The sequence below is a fragment of the Hyperolius riggenbachi genome, chromosome 9 (assembly GCF_040937935.1).
Source record: "Hyperolius riggenbachi isolate aHypRig1 chromosome 9, aHypRig1.pri, whole genome shotgun sequence".
Classification (NCBI taxonomy): domain Eukaryota; kingdom Metazoa; phylum Chordata; class Amphibia; order Anura; family Hyperoliidae; genus Hyperolius; species Hyperolius riggenbachi.
In genome coordinates this window covers 121,185,600-121,203,470 of record NC_090654.1, presented here as the reverse complement: position 1 = coordinate 121,203,470, position 17,871 = coordinate 121,185,600, and the positions used below count along the sequence as shown (strand labels likewise).

Here is a 17,871-nt window from a genome sequence, read left to right as displayed (position 1 = left end):
TAGGGGGGTGACAGGAGGTGATTGATGGGTGTCTCAGGGGGCGGTTAGAGGGGAAAATAGATGCAATCAATGCACTGGGGACGTGATCGGAAGGGGGTCTGAGGGGGATCTGAGGGTTTGGCCGAGTGATCAGGAGCCCACACGGGGCAAATTAGGGCCTGATCTGATGGGTAGGTGTGCTAGGGGGTGACAGGAGGTGATTGATGGGTGTCTCAAGGTGTGATTAGAGGGGGGAAATAGATGCAAGCAATGCACTGGCGAGGTGATCAGGGCTGGGGTCTGAGGGCGTTCTGAGGTGTGGGCGGGTGATTGGGTGCCCGCAAGGGGCAGATTAGGGTCTAATCTGATGGGTAACAGTGACAGGTGGTGATAGGGGGTGATTGATGGGTAATTAGTGGGTGTTTAGAGGAGAGAAGATCTGCGGGCGATCTATTGGTGTGGGTGGGTGATCAGATTGCCCGCAAGGGGCAGGTTAGGGGCTGTTTGATGGGTGGCAGTGACAGGGGGTGATTGATGGGTGGCAGTGACAGGGGGTGATTGATGGGTGATTGACAGGTGATCAGTGGGTTATTACAGGGAATAACAGATGTAAATATTGCACGGGCGAATTGATAAGGGGGGGTCTGAGGGCAATCTGAGCGTGTGGGCGGGTGATTGGGTGCCCGCAAGGGGCAGATTAGGGTCTAATCTGATGGGTAACAGTGACAGGTGGTGATAGGGGGTGATTGATGGGTAATTAGTGGGTGTTTAGAGGAGATAAGAGATGTAAACAATGGATTTGGGAGGTGATCTGATGTCGGATCTGCGGGCGATCTATTGGTGTGGGTGGGTGATCAGATTGCCCGCAAGGGGCAGGTTAGGGGCTGATTGATGGGTGGCAGTGACAGGGGGTGATTGACGGGTGATTGACAGGTGATTGACAGGTGATCAGGGGGGATAGATGCATACAGTACACGGGGGGGGGGGGGGGGGTCTGGGGGGGGGGTCTGGGGAGAATCTGAGGGGTGGGGGGGTGATCAGGAGGGAGTAGGGGGCAGATTAGGGACTTAAAAATAAAATAGCGTTGACAGATAGTGACAGGGAGTGATTGATGGGTGATTAGGGGGGTGACTGGGTGCAAACAGTGGTCTGGGGGGTGGGCAGGGGGGGGTCTGAGGGGTGCTGTGGGCGATCAGGGGGCAGGGGAGGGGGAAATCAGTGTGCTTGGGTGCAGACTAGGGTGGCTGCAGCCTGCCCTGGTGGTCCCTCGGACACTGGGACCACCAGGGCAGGAGGCAGCCAGTATAATAGGCTTTGTATACATTACAAAGCCTATTATACTTGTTACATGCGGCGATCCGGGTGCTAGTAACCCGCCGGCGCTTCCGAACGGCCGGCGGGTTACAACGAACGGTGGGCGGAGCCAGTCCCCGGCGGCTGATCGCGTCACGAATGACGCGATCGCCGCACAGCCACTCCCGCAGCCGCCCCCGCCGATGGGCGTATTGCGGTCGTTTGGGCCCGGTCTTTGCCGCCGCCCATCGGCTGGGGGCGGTCGTTAAGTGGTTAAACATTGAGTCTCAAGCAACCAAAAAGCACACTTATACAGGATTAGCTGATCCTGGTTGGTGCTAGATACTGTATTTGCATTTAACGTCACATGTGCAAGTTGAAGCTCCAATGATAAATCACTCAACTCCTCATAGTGGGTTAAGTATAGAGAGATTACCTAAATGTCCTAGTAAGACGAGTTTACATTTTGTTGCGCCCTGCAATCTGGGCTTTCTCAAGACCGTAACGGTCTTGAGAAAGCCCAGATTGCAGGGCAAAACGATTGTCGACCCTTCTCCGCACCTCCAGATACACTGCCTTTGTCGATAAGTATATTATTTGACGTCTTTATGCTGCTAAGATTTTTAATCAAGATTTGAAGTAAAAGTTGTGAAGTTTTATGAATATCATATGGCGAGTTGCTCCTGGATTCTCTTTCTTGCTTGAATATACAATTGTACTGTTTTCAATCCGTAAGTTGCACCACGATTGAACATGAGTATCAGGCATTAGGTCATAAGGTGTGCGCTCGCTTTCTTTTTCTTGGGGATTTCTTATATAAAAGATTAACATCCCTAGCGGTATATATACACGTCCATACAAAACATGCTGTGAACAGTATTGATGTACATACATGTCAATACTCTCCTGCACTGTATATCAGACCCTTGCTTGACACATTTTGGCAAGTTACAGGAGAAAAAGGTTATGAAAATTAATTGGATCACTTTTTGCACAGAAATCCTGGGAAAATTGAATGCCAGGGAAAGTAAAAGAAATAATTGCATACTGCACTCCATCCCAAAGTAACTCATTATGGGTGATGCTTCTCACCCATGCAAATACAGTCTGTTTAAAGAAGATACAACCATGAGAAGAGAAAAAAGAAACGTTTAGTGAAGGCAAGTCAAACAGATGGATAACATTTTTACAAGGGGTTTCCTACAGGAAAGAGCAGAAATGTTCTGTTACCTGGACCACATATTCGATGCTGGAGAATTGTGGCAGGAGTTCAGCAGGCTGATTTATTTCAGTGATGCCAGCATATGTAGGAGGAAACTAAACACAACAAGGGTTACATTTGCCAAATGTTCCATTCCAGAAATACTGCATTAATTAACAGGATAATATTTGGACACATACATGCATTCACAAACATTATACACAAAAAGGAAAATAAACACAGACACAGACGTGAATAAATGGGCTGCGGCATACACTGGCGTTATACAGGGTGGGCCATTTATATGGATACACCTTAATAAAATGGGAATGGTTGGTGATATTAACTTCCTGTTTGTGGAACATTAGTATATGTGAGGGGGGAAACTTTTCAAGATGTGTGGTGACCATGGCGGCTATTTTAAAGTCGGCCATTTTGAATCCAACTTTTGTTTTTTCAATAGGAAGGGGGTCATGTGACACATCAAACTTATTGGGTATTGCACAAGAAATACAATGGTGTGCTTGGTTTTAACGTAACTTTATTCTTTTATGAGTTATTTACAAGTTTCTGACCACTTATAAAATGTGTTCAATATGCTGTCCATTGTGTTGGATTGTCAATGCAACCCTCTTCTCCCACTCTTCACACACTGATAGCAACACCGCAGGAGAAATGCTAGCACAGGCTTCCAGTCTCCGTAGTTTCAGGTGCTGCACATCTCGTATCTTCACAGCATTGACAATTGCCTTCAGATGACCCCAAAGATAAAAGTTAATATCACCAACCAGGAAGTTAATATCACCAACCATTACCATTTTATTAACCATCCTGGCGTTCTATTAAGATTGCCAGGGCGGCTGCGGGAGGGTTTTTTTTTTTATAAAAAAAAAAATCTATTTTATGCAGCCAACTGAAAGTTGGCTGCATGAAAGCCCAATAGAGGGCGCTCCTGCTGCATACTTCTGATCGCCTCCGGCGAACAGAAGTAACAAGAAGGGCCACGATGAGCGGCCCTCCTTCTTTTGCTTTGAGTGACGTCAGCCGACGTCCTGATGTTAGCCGCCTCCGATGCAGCCCTTAGCGCTGGCCGGAACTGATTGGTCCAACTGCGCAGGGCTCGGGCGGCTGGGGGGACCCTCTTTCGCCGCTGCTCGCGGCGGATCGCCGCAGAGCGGCGGCGATCAGGTAGCACACGCGGCTGGCAAAGTGCCGGCTGCGTGTGCTGCTTTTTATTTGGTGAAAATCGGCAAAGCAGGGCCTGATCGGCACCCTCCGGCGGTAATGGACGAGCTGAGCTCGTCCATACCGCTCAGGAGGTTAAGGTGTATCCATATAAATGGCCCACCCTGTACATGTTCCACAAAAAACATCCAGCTCAGTACATGTAGGCTTTTTTCACATTGTGCAACAAAGGTGGTCGTGCGTTTGTATCGCATTGCTCTCTAATTCGGCACTGGTCCACACGGGAAATACGCCAAGAGTCTGCACACCTCCACACACACTAATATAGTGTCCGTTTTTTATTTACAATTTGCCTCGGGTATCCTTTAAAGAAAACCTGTAACTACAAAAATTTTCCCTGGGGGGTACTCACTTCGGTAGGGGGGGAAGCCTCCTGATTCGATCAAGCCTTTCCCGTCCTCCTGTGTCCCACGGCGGTCTCGCTGTGGCCCTCCGAACAGCGGGCATGTAAATATTTACCTCCCCGGCTCCAGTGCAGGCGCAGTATCCGCTCTCTGCTTGGAGGTAGGCAGAAATACCCGATCGCTGTCGGCCCACTCTACTGCGCAGGCGCAAGTCCCCTGCCCCTGCGTAGTAGAGCGAACGCGAAAGAGATCGAGTATTTCCGCCTATCTCCGTACGGCTTGCCGCAACAGCGCCCCCGCTGGAGCCAGGAAAGGTAAATAAATCAGCGCTTATCAGCCTTGTCGAGGGAGGATTCAGGGACACTTCGGGGGAGCCATCGCTGGACTGCCTGCAGCTACAGCGGAGGGGAAGCCTCATTGGGACCCTGAGGCTTCCCCCTACCAAGGTGAGTACCCCTCAGGGGACCATTTTTTTGTTACAGAGTCTCTTTAAAGGGAGCCTGAACCCAGTAAAATTATTTAAAACAAACACATGATGTACCTGCAAATAAATATGACATACTTACCTCACCATCAATTACTCTCAGAAACTCACCATTTGCTTCTAACAATGATTCCTTCAAGATCTGAAAAGATTCTGTCAGAACTGAAATCTATCAGTTGCTGTCAGTTACAACTGAAAGGACAACTGATGTGCAAGGCAATGCCCGTGTTTCCCTATGGCTCATGTGGGTGATATTACAGTTTAACAGTGTCCTGACCCAGAAGCTGTTACAGGGTCATTGCCATTTTTAAAATGGAGGACGGAGAATTCCATCAATTGCAGTAAACAAAACAGGACGCGGTAGAGGAGAAAGAGATTGATAAATAGACTACACAGGATGTATGTATGACTGGTGTATTTGTAAAGCAGTAACACAGAGGCACCAAGTAGAGTAAAATCGATTAAAAACTGTTTAAAGAGAGTCTGAAGCGAGAATAAAACTCGCTTCAGCTCTTATATTCAGCAGGGGCATGTTTGCCCCTGCTAAAACGCCACTATCCCGCGGCTGAACCGGGGCCCCTTACCTCCCAAATCCCCTCCGTTCTTTGCGGGGATCTCTTCCTGGTGAGGCAGGGCTAAAGGCCGCAGCCCTGCCTTACACGCGTCTGTCAGCGCGTATCTCCGCCTCTCGCCTGCCCCTCTCAGTCTTCCTTTGCTGAGAGGGGCGGGGGAGAGGCGGCGATGCGCCGCTGATAGACGCGCTGAGAAGCAGGGCTGCGTCCGTTAGCCCTGCCTCCAGCAGCAGCAAAATCTACGACCAAGTAGGTCGTAGTTTTTGCAAGGGGGGATTTGGGGGGTAAGGGACCCCCGTTCAGCCGCGGGATAGCGGCGTTTTAGCAGGGGCACACATGCACCTGCTGAATATAAGCTCTGAAGCGAGTTTTATTCTCGCTTCTGAGTCTCTTTAAAAGGGGGAAGTTGGTGGACTCACCTCCCTCGTAGAAAGAAAGACCGGACAATGGGATGTTACTCACAGTATAAAGTAACTTTTTATTAAAAGCTTCAAAGTTGCAACGTGTTTCACGGGTCACAATCCCGCTTTATCAGGCAAACATTTTTGGAGGGTACAAAATCGGTTCAATGGCTTGGCTGAGAGCCTCTGTCAAACAGACAGACAGTGGCGCTCAAGCCAGGCCATTGACCCGATTTTGTACCCTCCAAAAATGTTTGCCCAATGAAGCGTGATTGTGAACCGTGAAACGCGTTGCAACTTTGGAGCTTTTAATAAAAAGTTACTTTATACTGTGAGTAACATCCCATTGTCCGGTCTTTCTTTCTACGAGGGAGGTGAGTCCATCAACGTCCCCCTTTTTAACAGTTTTTAATCGATTTTACTCTACTTGGCGCCTCTGTGTTACTGCTGTACAAATTGTCTAGTCCACCCTTGGTGGAGGGGTGTATCCCCATTCCTTCCTGTCTATAGAGAGCGACTTCTTAAACCTGAGCGGGGTCAGGTTATAATTCTCCCCGCCCGCTTATCCAGTGGTTGCCTTTGTGGCAACACTTAGCTGTTTTGCACTGGCGCGCAAGCGCAGTGTAGTAGGAGCTTGCGTGCCAGTGCAAAAAAGCTGAGTGTTGGCAAATGACTGGAGGGGAGGAGCGGCTTATTTAAAACTGGCTCATTAAGCCCGACGTCATGCGGCAGAGACGCGGCAACAGACAGCAGAGCCGGCTCATTAGCCACAGGTCATCATTAAAAGACAATCAGCAAATGGATGGTGAGGGAGAGCGGCTCATTGCGCAGCAGAGTCTGTGCTGACAGCTTCCTCCCTCAAAGCCTGTGGAATGCCAGAGTGCGGGGGTCCTTGCTGTAACGGTTTGTAATGGGGAAGACGGGCAGCAGGTGAGCTCCTGCATTAATTTTTGGCAGTTGTAAAAGCAGGGCTATACCATCTGGGTTTTTTTTCCAAAACCCGAAAAGGCACCCCCTGCTGTGACTGCTAGTTAAAAACGTCCGTCAGCGTTCTGTGACGGACTGACAGACACATTACATTGATATGTGGTAAATTAAAGGGCCATCACAAAATATAAAAAAAAAAAACACAGCAAGGCTGCTATATACTTGTTATATCTACTGTGGGATAGCTGAAAATTAAATGATTTGCGGTAGTGGTCCTTTAAAGAGGATCTGTAACGTCAAAACGTCTCCTGGGGGGTACTCACCTCGGGTGAGGGAAGCCTCCGGATCCTAATGAGGCTTCCCACGCCGTCCTCGGTCCCTCAGAGGTCTCGCTGCAGCCCTCCGTACAGCGGCGACGTAAATATTTACCTTCCCGGCTCCTGCGCAGGCGCTCTGGTGGCTGTCGGCTCCGAAGTAGGCGGAAATACCCGATCGCCGTCGGGTCCGCTCTACTGCGCAGGCGCAAGTCTCCGGCGCCTGCGCAGTAGAGCGGACCCGATGGAGATCGGGTATTTCCGTCTATTTCCGAGCCGAAAGCAGCCACAGCGCCCCCGGTATAAAGGTAAATATTGATTTGACAGTCGGGTCTGTTGCCGGCTGTTTGGAGGGCTGCAGCGAGACCTCCGTGGGACAGAGGACGGCGTGGGAAGCCTCATTAGGATCTGGAGGCTTCCCCCACCCGAGGTGAGTACCCCCCAGGGGATGTTTCTGATGTTACAGAGTCTCTTTAAGTCAGTTTGTGTCATAAACAGCACTTGCAATTTTACTTACTTGGTTTCGCTGATAACAGAAGTTGCAAGCCCAGAGCTTCGCCCGATAGTCCACTTGACTGCAAAACATCATAAATACAAACACATACATGAAAGCTAACTCACTTTCTCGATCACAAAGTGTATTATACAGTACTAAATACAAACAACACAAAACTAGTGCAATATAAAATTACACATTTTATCATGCAGCTACGTCGCCTATTCTGTACAGCACGTTTTAAAACCACATTTGTTATAAAAATCCAGCTAAACCTGTCAATACAATCCTGGAAACCTGTCAATACAATTTTCCTCTGTGAAGCCAGCAAACATCTCAAATTATCTGCTTTTGTGACCTCTCCATAACTGTAGCAGTCATATTGGTGTTTAGCCTCCAGCTGGGTTACAGATTATATCATTATCTCTCAAGGTTCCTGTGAGGCAGACCTTGAAACATGTTCTTAGGTAATATCTCCACATGAAAGCTCAGAAATGTTTTCTAAGAAAGTATATCAAAATGGGAAAATGTTTTAAGTATATATATTCATATAAGAGCAATTTATACAGGAAGACCTGGAATGTAGGCTATAAGTCTGCTGTAATCTTCATATTTTTATGTTGTTTTGTTTTATCTGCTGGTTGGCTCCACTAGTCCTGGAAACTAAAAAAGTTTTTATTTGTTCAGCTGAAGTAAAAAAGGCTGAATCATTAGTTAATTTTAGCTCCTGTGGATAGGGAGGGGGTGATTAACGGGGACAGTTCAATTCTTATGTGTACACAATTTGCTTCATAAATCAGGAAAATATAAAATAAATATCCTATTTAATTTTTCTTACTGAATTAACTTTCAGAGCTATGTGCCAGGGCTCGTACACAAAATACCAATACTTAAAAAAAAAAAAAATATATATATATATATATATATATATATATATATATATATATATATATATATATATATATATATATATATATATATATATATTTGCTGAGAGGGTCCCCGGTTCGAGGAAGGCGAGAGAGCCAACCACTATATATATATATATATACACATACACATAGATACACAGGGTCTTCTCCAAAAATTAGCATATTGTAATAAAGTTCATTATTTTTTGTAATGTACTGATAAACTTTAGACTTTCATATATTTTAGATTCATTACACACAACTGAAGTAGTTCAAAGCCTTTGATTATTATAATATTGATGATTTTGGCATACAGCTCATGAAAACCCAAAATTCCTATCTCAAAAAATTAGCATATCACGAAAAGGTTCTCTAAACGAGCTATTAACCTAATCATCTGAAACAACTAATTAACTCTAAACACCTGCAAAAGATTCCTGAGGCTTTTAAAACTCCCAGCCTGGTTCATTACTCAAAACCGCAATCATGAGTAAGACTGCCGACTAGACTGCTGTCCACAAGGCCATCATTGACATCCTCAAGCAAGAGGGTAAGACACAGAAATACATTTCTGAACAAATAGGCTGTTCCCAGAGTGCTGTATCAAGGCACCTCAGTGGGAAGTCTGTGGGAAGGAAAAAGTGTGGCAGAAAACGCTGCACAACGAGAAGAGGTGACCGGAACCTGAGGAAGATTGTGGAGAAGGACCGATGCCAGACCTTGGGGGACCTGCGGAAGCAGTGGACTGAGTCTGGAGTAGAAACATCCTGAGCCACCGTATACAGGTGTGTGCAGAAAATGGGCTACAGGTGCCACATTCCCCAGGTCAAGCCACTTTTGAACCAGAAACAGCGGCAGAAGCGCCTGACCTAGGCTACAGAGAAGCAGCACTGGACTGTTGCTCAGTGGTCCAAAGTACTTTTTTCGGATGAAAGCAAGATTTGCACGTCATTCGGAAATCAAGGTGCCAGAGTCTGGAGGAAGACTGGGGAGAGGGAAATGCCAAAATGCCTGAAGTCTAGTGTCAAGTACAGGTCAGGCGCCTCTGCCGCTGTTTCTGGTTCAAAAGTGGCTTTACCTGGGGAATGCGGCACGTGTAGCCCATTTCCTGTACATGGTGGCTCTGGATGTTTCTACTCCAGACTCAGTCCACTGCTTCCACAGGTCCCCCAAGGTCTAGAATCGGCCCATCTCTACAATCTTCCTCAGGGTCCGGTCACCTCTTCTCGTTGTGCAGTGTTTTCTGCTACACTTTTTCCTTCCCACAGACTTCCCACTGAGGTGTCTTGATACAGCACTCTGGGAACAGCCTATTTGTTCAGAAATTTCTTTCTGTGTCTTACCCTCTTGCTTAAGGGTGTCAATTATGGCCTTCTGGACAGCAGTCAGGTTGGCAGTCTTACCCATGATTGCGGTTTTGAGTAATGAACCAGGCTGGGAGTTTTAAAAGTCTCAGGAATCTTTTGCAGGTGTCTAGAGTTAATTAGTTGATTCAGATGATTAGGTTAATAGCTCATTTAGAGAACCATTTCGTGATATGCTAATTTTTTGAGATAGGAATTTTGGGTTTTCATGAGCTGTATGCCAAAATCATCAATATTATAACAATAAAAGGCTTTGATCTACTTCAGTTGTGTGTAATGAATCTAAAATATATGAAAGTCTTAAGTTTATCAGTACATTACAGACAATAATGAACTTTATCACAATATGCTAATTTTTTGAGAAGATCCTGTATATATAATACATATATATATATATATATATATATATATACACACACACACACACACATATAACACACACACACATCTTCAAGTTGTGATATATAATATATATATATATATATATATATATATATATATATATATATATATATATATATATATATATATATATATATATATATATATACATACATACACAGTTAAACACAGCCTGAAGAGGAGGAAGGGGGGACATACACTGAGTGGCCAAAAAATGAGAGACTAATAACGACTGGGTCCCCCTTTAGCTCTGATCACAGCCAGTATTCTTCTTGGCATGGACTCAACAAGATTCTGATACCGTTGTTGAGGAAAGTTGGCCCATGCTGACATAATGGCAGCTCTAAGTTGGGTCAGATTGGATGGTGGTGTTTCCAAGCCTCGAAGTGATCTTTCCACTTCGTCCCACAAATGATAGGATTGAGGTCAGGGGATTGAGCTGGCCATGGAAGCAGGTTAAACTCTGATTGATGTTCCTCAAACCAATTTTAGAGCAACTGAGCACAGTAGCAAGGGCCCACAACATGTGTCTTTTCCTATGTTTTCTTTGATACCAAAGGCACTCTTGATGGTCTCCTGCTGCTAAAGCCCATCCTTTCCAAAGTCCGTCTTGTTGTGCGTTGGGATATGCTTTGTGATGGACCTGCATTGAATTCAGCTGTAATTTGTTGTATTGTTGCCCTTCTGTTGCTGTGGGCTACGGTGCTCCTTGCTTTTCACCTTTCTCCACTAGCCTTTTTCAACCAGAATACTTATAACTTAAAGTTTTTTTCTCAACTGTCACTCCCTAAACACCCAAGATATTGCTGGGTGAAAAATTCCTAAAAAAGAGTCAATGTTTCAGAGAGCTAGCACCCCCTCTTCTTGCACCGTCGATCATCCTTCGTTCAAAGTCACTTAAATCTTTTGTCTTACTGATTTTTACATTACTTTTCATGATAACTACGTTGTCCGAAGCGGAGCTTTTTTTATATTAGGTAACGCTGCATTGTTACATCACTCTACGTCACTGTTGGACTGGTTTACTTTCAAAGAGCGGTGTCTCTATTTTTTTGGGCACTCAGTGTAGATACTGTACTTGCCTAAGTACTTGGAAGTCGTTGGATGGTGCAAAGGCTTCAAGATCCTTGTACAGGCCACCATTCAAGCACAGGGTCCCTCTCCATCTTCTGTCCACATCCCCGGCCATGGATATGCACAGGCTAGGCATGCATGGGTCAGGCCTTTGCATGTCTAGTAGAATGAAGTCACTTGTGAATGCTTTTTTTTGTGTACAAGCACTTCTTTATACTGGGCATGCACAGATCTAGCTTGTGCATTCCTAGTCCGAAAGCCACACGTGCAGCCAGAAGAAACCCTTTCAACTCACTTTTATCAACTAGGTTTAGAGAAACCCTGTGCTAGAACACTGGGCTGCAGGAGGATAAGTATCTAACATTGTCAGTTCCTCACTTCAGGTGTACTCCTAATATGTATAAAAAGAAAAACTTCAAGATCAGTAAATTCTTAAGGCCTCGTTCAGACTATACGCGCTGCCGTGCGCATTTTGGCAGCTCGTATAGTGTGCGACACGCAAGAACGGTAGAAGGGCATAGACAGCCCTTCTACCGTTCCCATCATATGCGCTGCGTGGCAGCGCGATTGCGCTATCGCGTGCTGCACGCATTTTTGGGAATCGCAGCGCAGATCCCATTCATTGTAATGAATGGGATCTGCAGCGCAGCGCATAGGAGCGCAGATGGCGTGCGATCGGACGCGTTGCGTTCCAATCGCACAGCCATCTGCGCTAATGATGTGAACGAGGCCTAAGTGTCCTGTAACAGAGCAATGCGTCGATATGAAAATTCAAACATGAAATGATTATTTGCAGAACTGTAATTCTTACATTTGGACAAAGTGCAAGGAATTAAAGGGTAGTATTTGCTGTAGCGGAAATAATGAGATGGGATCAAGTGGAGGAAAACTACATAATGATTATATTTGAAAAAAAAAACAACAACCACAAAATACATTTTTTTTTAACAAAAATAAGTCTCAAAATAAAATAGAAGATAGTTCCTGGAAAATAAAAATCTGACTATAACCCTTCCTACTGGATTTAAAACATAAATAAACATACACACTTGGGCAACATGTTTCTGCAGACAATAAGGCAGTTCACACTGTTTGTTGGCTTGTGTCTGCAAGTTTCAGTTCTATGGTGCTAGGCAATGGCAAGGAGGACCTAGGCAGCTGTTCATGTCTTAAGAATGCTAACCATCTGTGTATCTCAGCATTTGTCACTGGCTGTGATTGACTATAACAACAAACCTACACACCATTTCACTTTACACAGGTACCTGTTAAAGTATGATGGAAAGAAGGCTCATAGAAAAAAAGAAATCAGACTATTAATCCTCTATGTTCAACAAACAGGCACGTTATCTTGTTAACAAGATCAGGCAAGCTCTGGAGTATGATAGGAATGTGGAAAGGGACAGGTCATCAGAACATTAGACACAGAGGCTGCTGGGATGATGTTTCAGCCCTATCACACTCATGGTAAAGGAAAGAATCTGCTTTGTGTGTCAGCTTAGCATTGATTTTCTTCCATGTGGAAAAGTTTTCAATCCCTCTGCACCAAATTACACTACAAAGCATAGTGCACATTACAGCAGCACTGCAATGCAGCCTGCCTCAGAGCTTTCCCATGCTAAGTACACTGCACATTACAGCAACACTGCAATGCAGCCTGCCTCAGAGCTCTCCCGTGCTAAGTACACTGCACATTACAGCAACACTGCAATGCAGCCTGCCTAAGAGCTCTCCCCTGCTAAGTACACTGCACATTACAGCAACACTGCAATGCAGCCTGCCTCAGAGCTCTCCCGTGCTAAGCATACTGCACAGGAATAAAGAATGCATCAGAATACTTCTTATTGCTGCAATTTTCTCTTCTCATGCTGCAGCAAATCTAAAGGTGGCCACGCACACAACACAACAAATGTAAAGCTTTTTTTTTTTATATTCGAGTGAAACGTCCGATCGAATTTCCCGTTTTGTTTTCCTATTGGGAGGGATGGAAATTTCTGATTAATTTTTTTGCAAGATTATATGGTGTTTGATAGATTGACAATTTTGTAATGTGGAGACCCAAGTATTTTTTTCAGAATTTTCAATCTTTTTTTCCATAATTGGGCAAAAACTGAACACACGTATGGTACATTAGACAGAATTTTCAAATGTTACACTCCATTAGAAAAACTGATTATAAATCTTGAATTAAAAAGAAATAAATACATTTGTATAGTGTGTGATCACCTTGTCACAAATGTATTGACTAAAGTCCTCATAGTTACATAGTTATTTTGGTTGAAAAAAGACATACGTCCATCAAGTTCAACCAGTACAAAGTACAACTCCAGCCCGTCCCCCACATACCCCTGTTGATCCAGAGGAAGGCTAAAAAAACCCCACAAGGCATGGTCCAATTAGCCCCAAAAGGGAAAAATTCCTTCCTGACTCCAGATGGCAATCAGATAAAATCCCTGGATCAACATCATTAGGCATAACCTAGTAATTGTAGCCATGTTCTAAGCTCATTGAGCTTAGAACATAATGGCCTCAATTCATAAAGCATTACCTCATGCGGTAATGCTGAAAACAGCAGACTTTACCGACCACTTAGAAAAATGTCAATTCATAAAGGCTGTTACCGCATGAAAAGCTGACATTACCGACCAGGGAGATAAATTACCGACTTGGCTGCAGTTACCGACAACACATGTCAGTAAATTGTTAGCAAATGTCAATTCATAAAGCCTGCAACAAGCGGTAAGCCTGGCGGTAGTTACCGACACCTCTGGTGAGGTCTTAACAAGTTACCGACAGCTCTGATGAATGCAAAGTGCAGAGAGCCGAAGTCTGTCTGAGTCATCAGTGGAGAGAGCCGGCTGTGTGAGTCATTTCAGCAGGCAGGGAAAGACTGTGTGACTCATCTGTCTGAGTCATCAGTGGGAGAGCCAGAGAGAGCCGTCTGTGTGATTCATTTCTGCAGGGCAAAGAGAGAATCGAGACACTGCTCTACTCTACCGCTGAATGGGCTGCGGTAACTTACCGACCTCCAAGGGCAGCTGGGAAAATCTTTATGAATTAGCACACAGACCGGGAAAATACCGAGTGCGGTATTTTCCCGACAAGATTTTTTTTATCGCACTGCTGTTTATGAATCAAGGCCAATGTAAATTTTGTGATCCAGTCACTTTATTCTAGAGTGGATGATGGCTGGTGAAAAGTTACAAGATTTGAGACTCCCTCTGTGATTATCACAGTGTACTATGATGTGAAGGCAAAACATTATGTAGCAGGTGTACAGGAACACTAGTTGCTTTGCCCTCATCATGTTCACAATAGTATGAGCTTTCATTTTTACATGGTAGTTTAACAATGACCATGAATAGTTACTGCAGTTCATACGGTCAAAAAAAAAAAAAAAAAAAAAAAAAAAAGAATTATCAGTTGCCCCGTTATCCTTTTTATAGACATCTTGGGCTTCACAATCACTTTCACAGACAAACCAATGAAAACATGAGGAAATCTCACCACAGCGGATTAAGTACAGCCCTGCAGGTTGTTCTGCTACACAGGACAGGTTCATATTGAATGGGGGGAAGATCTGGCCTCTCCTTTAATGGGGTAAAGAGCGAGGCTACTGGAACCACCATTCTTGTGGCCTCCAAACGGCTAGAAGGCCAAACATTCCAGCTGATGCGGACACCATCTCTGTCTTCATTCTGCTGAATAAACTCCAGAAAGGTGGTCATGGTCAGATGCTCTCCAGCAACCTGGAACAAGTACAAAGAGCTAGGTCAAAATGAGAATTACAACCAATTCCAGGGTAGAAAAAATGATTACAAAAAAATGTTATTCACATAACATAAATGTAGAAAGCGTTGGATCGCTACCATTTGTTTTGTTTATGAAACTGCAATAAAGAGATAGAACAAGTCTTTACACTGTTGTCTCTGTCCCTGTTAAAATGGCCATACCTTGATCGTCCAAACAATCTTTTTATTTTGATCAAAAAACCATTTGTCAGGGCCCATTCACACTAGAAGCGCTTTTCAGATCGATTAGCTTTTTTAAATATCGCTCCCATTCGCTTTAATTAAATTCGCAGTAAAAACCGCTCAGCGGATCGTTCAGAAACAGCCTTATCAATCCGTCGACAGTGCGTACACAAGTTCTACTGTCGGCTGAACGTCCGCCCAGCGGGAGGGTCTGACAGACCTGTCGTTGCCGGATGTAGTGTATGCACCTTTAGAATTCTGTAGTTATTTTAAGGATTGAACTTTAGAGATCTATCCTTAACTTAAAAAGTGGTCTAACACCCAGCATTTCAACTTTGCTTTAAAAGATTGCTTACAGCTTAGAAACGATTATGCCAGATTTTTTTTTTTAGCAGAAATTCACTGAATGGATTAAACATGACATTTTAGTGCTGCATTTAGCTAGAAATCCTCCTCCTTAGGTTTAGTTACAAATGATTCTGTGCTTTAGGTCTAGTCTGTCATTCGTAATTTGTACTGTGTTTCCCCAGTATGGCTGATATTTTTGTTAAACCCCTCCTACAGAGTAATGTCATAACCATGGTTCTGACAGTTTGCGGTCTGTAAACCTTGTGGCATTGTGGGAAATAACTTATTTTTCCAACTGCCAAGTAACCAGTATCTCCCCCTGTGCATAGAACTCTCATTAACTCTCATTAACCACCTTAGCGGTATGGACGAGCTCAGCTCGTCCATTACCGCCAGAGGGTGCCGCTCAGGCCCTGCTGGGTCGATTCTCTCCAAATAAATAGCAGCACACGCAGCCGGCACTTTGCCAGCCGCGTGTGCTACCTGATCGCCGCCGCAGCAGTGGCGAAAGAGGGTCCCCCCCGCTGCTCGAGCCCTGCGCAGCCGGGACAAATAGTTCCGGCCAGCGCTAAGGGCTGGATCGGAGGCGGCTGACGTCCATGACGTCACTCCGCTCGTCGCCATGGCGACGAGGAATGCCAAACAAGGAAGGCTGCTCATTGCAGCCTTCCTTGTTAATTCTGATCACCGGAGGCGATCGGAATTATGCTGCAGGAGCGCCCACTAGTGGGCTTTCATGCAGCCAACTTTCAGTTGGCTGCATGAAATATTTTTTTTTTAATTTAAAAAAAACCCTCCCGCAGCCGCCCTAGCGATCTCAATAGAACGCCAGGGTGGTTAACGATCATTCTGCACAGATCACCTGGCAGAACTCAAGCTGTCACCACCAGTGATAAATTCTAGAGTATACATCACAGAGAAGAAAGATTTAACAATTGGCAAACCCTTACTAAATAATTGATAAGTTAATATAGTAAAAAATGAGCGATTTTATTCATCATGTTATTTTCACTCCAGTTCCTTTTTAACCAGATCAGGACCAAACGAATTTTCACATATCAGCACTGCTCCCATTCATTTCCCAATAACATTATTACTACTAATCACACCTAAATGATCTATATATTGTTTTTTTTCAGGACAAATTACCGTATTTTTCGGACCATAAGACGCTCCGGACCATAAGACGCACCCAGGTTTTGTGGACAAAAATCAGGAAAAAAAATAAATCTATACTTATCCTGCTGCGTCCATGGCACAGGGGCATCTTATGGACCTTTCCCCCCAAATTATGTCTACCGTGTACCTTTTGTGTCCCTCCTTGTGCTACTCAGCCCTTGTTTTGTCCCCCCTATGTCAGTCCTGTGTCCCCCTATGGTCTTCGTGTATTTATTCTGTGTCCCCCTCTCTGTTATGTGGATGTCCTATGGCCTGCTACTCCATCTCCCACATGGCCCCCTTCAGATGCCCGGGAAAACCCGGCCAATCAGATCTCCACCCACCGCACAATGCCACTTTAATTGCAATTTTCACGTGGCCTCCTCCCACAGTCCTGCTTCAGATGCGGGTGGCCGATGTGGGTGCGCTGTCCATCACGGCCGCTGCAGCGCCAGACATGCTGACCCCTGCCGTCACACTTCCACTTGGCCTGATGTTTCCGGGGTCAGGGTCGGCTGTCCGGCGCTTTTGCAACAAGTTTCCCCCTCCAGAGGACCGGCTCGCTCTTTCTGCGCTGTCAGTCATGGCCAAAAATGCTGATCTCTGCCACCCATCGCACAGCGGGATCGCTCACTCTCTCTCCGGGCTTCCGTCTTCACATGTCCCTATGAGAAGCCGCCAGCCAATCAGGTGGGGGCCGATGGTCCTGCGGGCGGGAGCAGGCTCTGCCGTTCTAGCCAATCACTGCACTCGCTGATGGCAGGGATCAGCATTTTTGCCCATGACTGACAGCGCAGAAAGAGCGAGCCGCTCCTCTGGAGGGGGAAACTTGTTGTAAAAGCGCCGGACAGCCGACCCTGACCCCGGAAACATCAGGCCAAGTGGAAGTGTGACGGCAGGGGTCAGCGTGTCTGGCGCTGCAGGGGCCGTGATGGACAGCGCACCCACATCGGCCACCGGCATCTGAAGCAGGACTATGGGAGGAGGCCACGTGAAAATTGCAATTAAAGGGAGTGATACGCTGTGGCATTGTGCGGTGGGTGGCAGGGATCAGCTATCTGACCGCAGTGTATGTGTGGGTTCCTGGCGCTGGCCCCAATTGTTACATTTGGACCATAAGACGCAGGTACTTTCCCCCCCCCCCCCCCACTTTTGGGGGAGAAAAAGTGCGTCTTATGGTCCGAAAAATACGGTAGGCTTTTAGTGTGTGTGATAATTTTTTTTTAGTAATTACCTTATTTTCAATCCATTTTAAAGGGAGAAAAAAAAAACACTGAAAAACACACTATTTCTTAATTTACATCCATTATAGCGTTACAATAAACAGTGCTAAGACAAGACAAGACAAATAACATTTATATCGCGCTTTTCTCCTGGCGGACTC

The 17,871-nt window shown here is 45.4% G+C and overlaps 1 protein-coding gene across 1 annotated transcript in view; it reads right to left on the bottom strand.

Annotated features, from left to right (window-relative positions):
• The window catches only part of SEC23A (SEC23 homolog A, COPII coat complex component), a 223,734-nt gene that overhangs the window by 188,581 nt on the left and 17,282 nt on the right, over positions 1–17,871 (bottom strand). Inside the window, exons 2-4 of the mRNA XM_068253444.1 lie at positions 14,515–14,756; positions 7,278–7,335; positions 2,503–2,589 (exon numbers count right to left, since the gene is read on the bottom strand). Of these exons, the coding sequence (XP_068109545.1) occupies positions 2,503–2,589; positions 7,278–7,335; positions 14,515–14,735 (366 nt within the window). The 5' untranslated portion in view covers positions 14,736–14,756. The remainder of the gene's footprint in view (positions 1–2,502; positions 2,590–7,277; positions 7,336–14,514; positions 14,757–17,871) is intronic.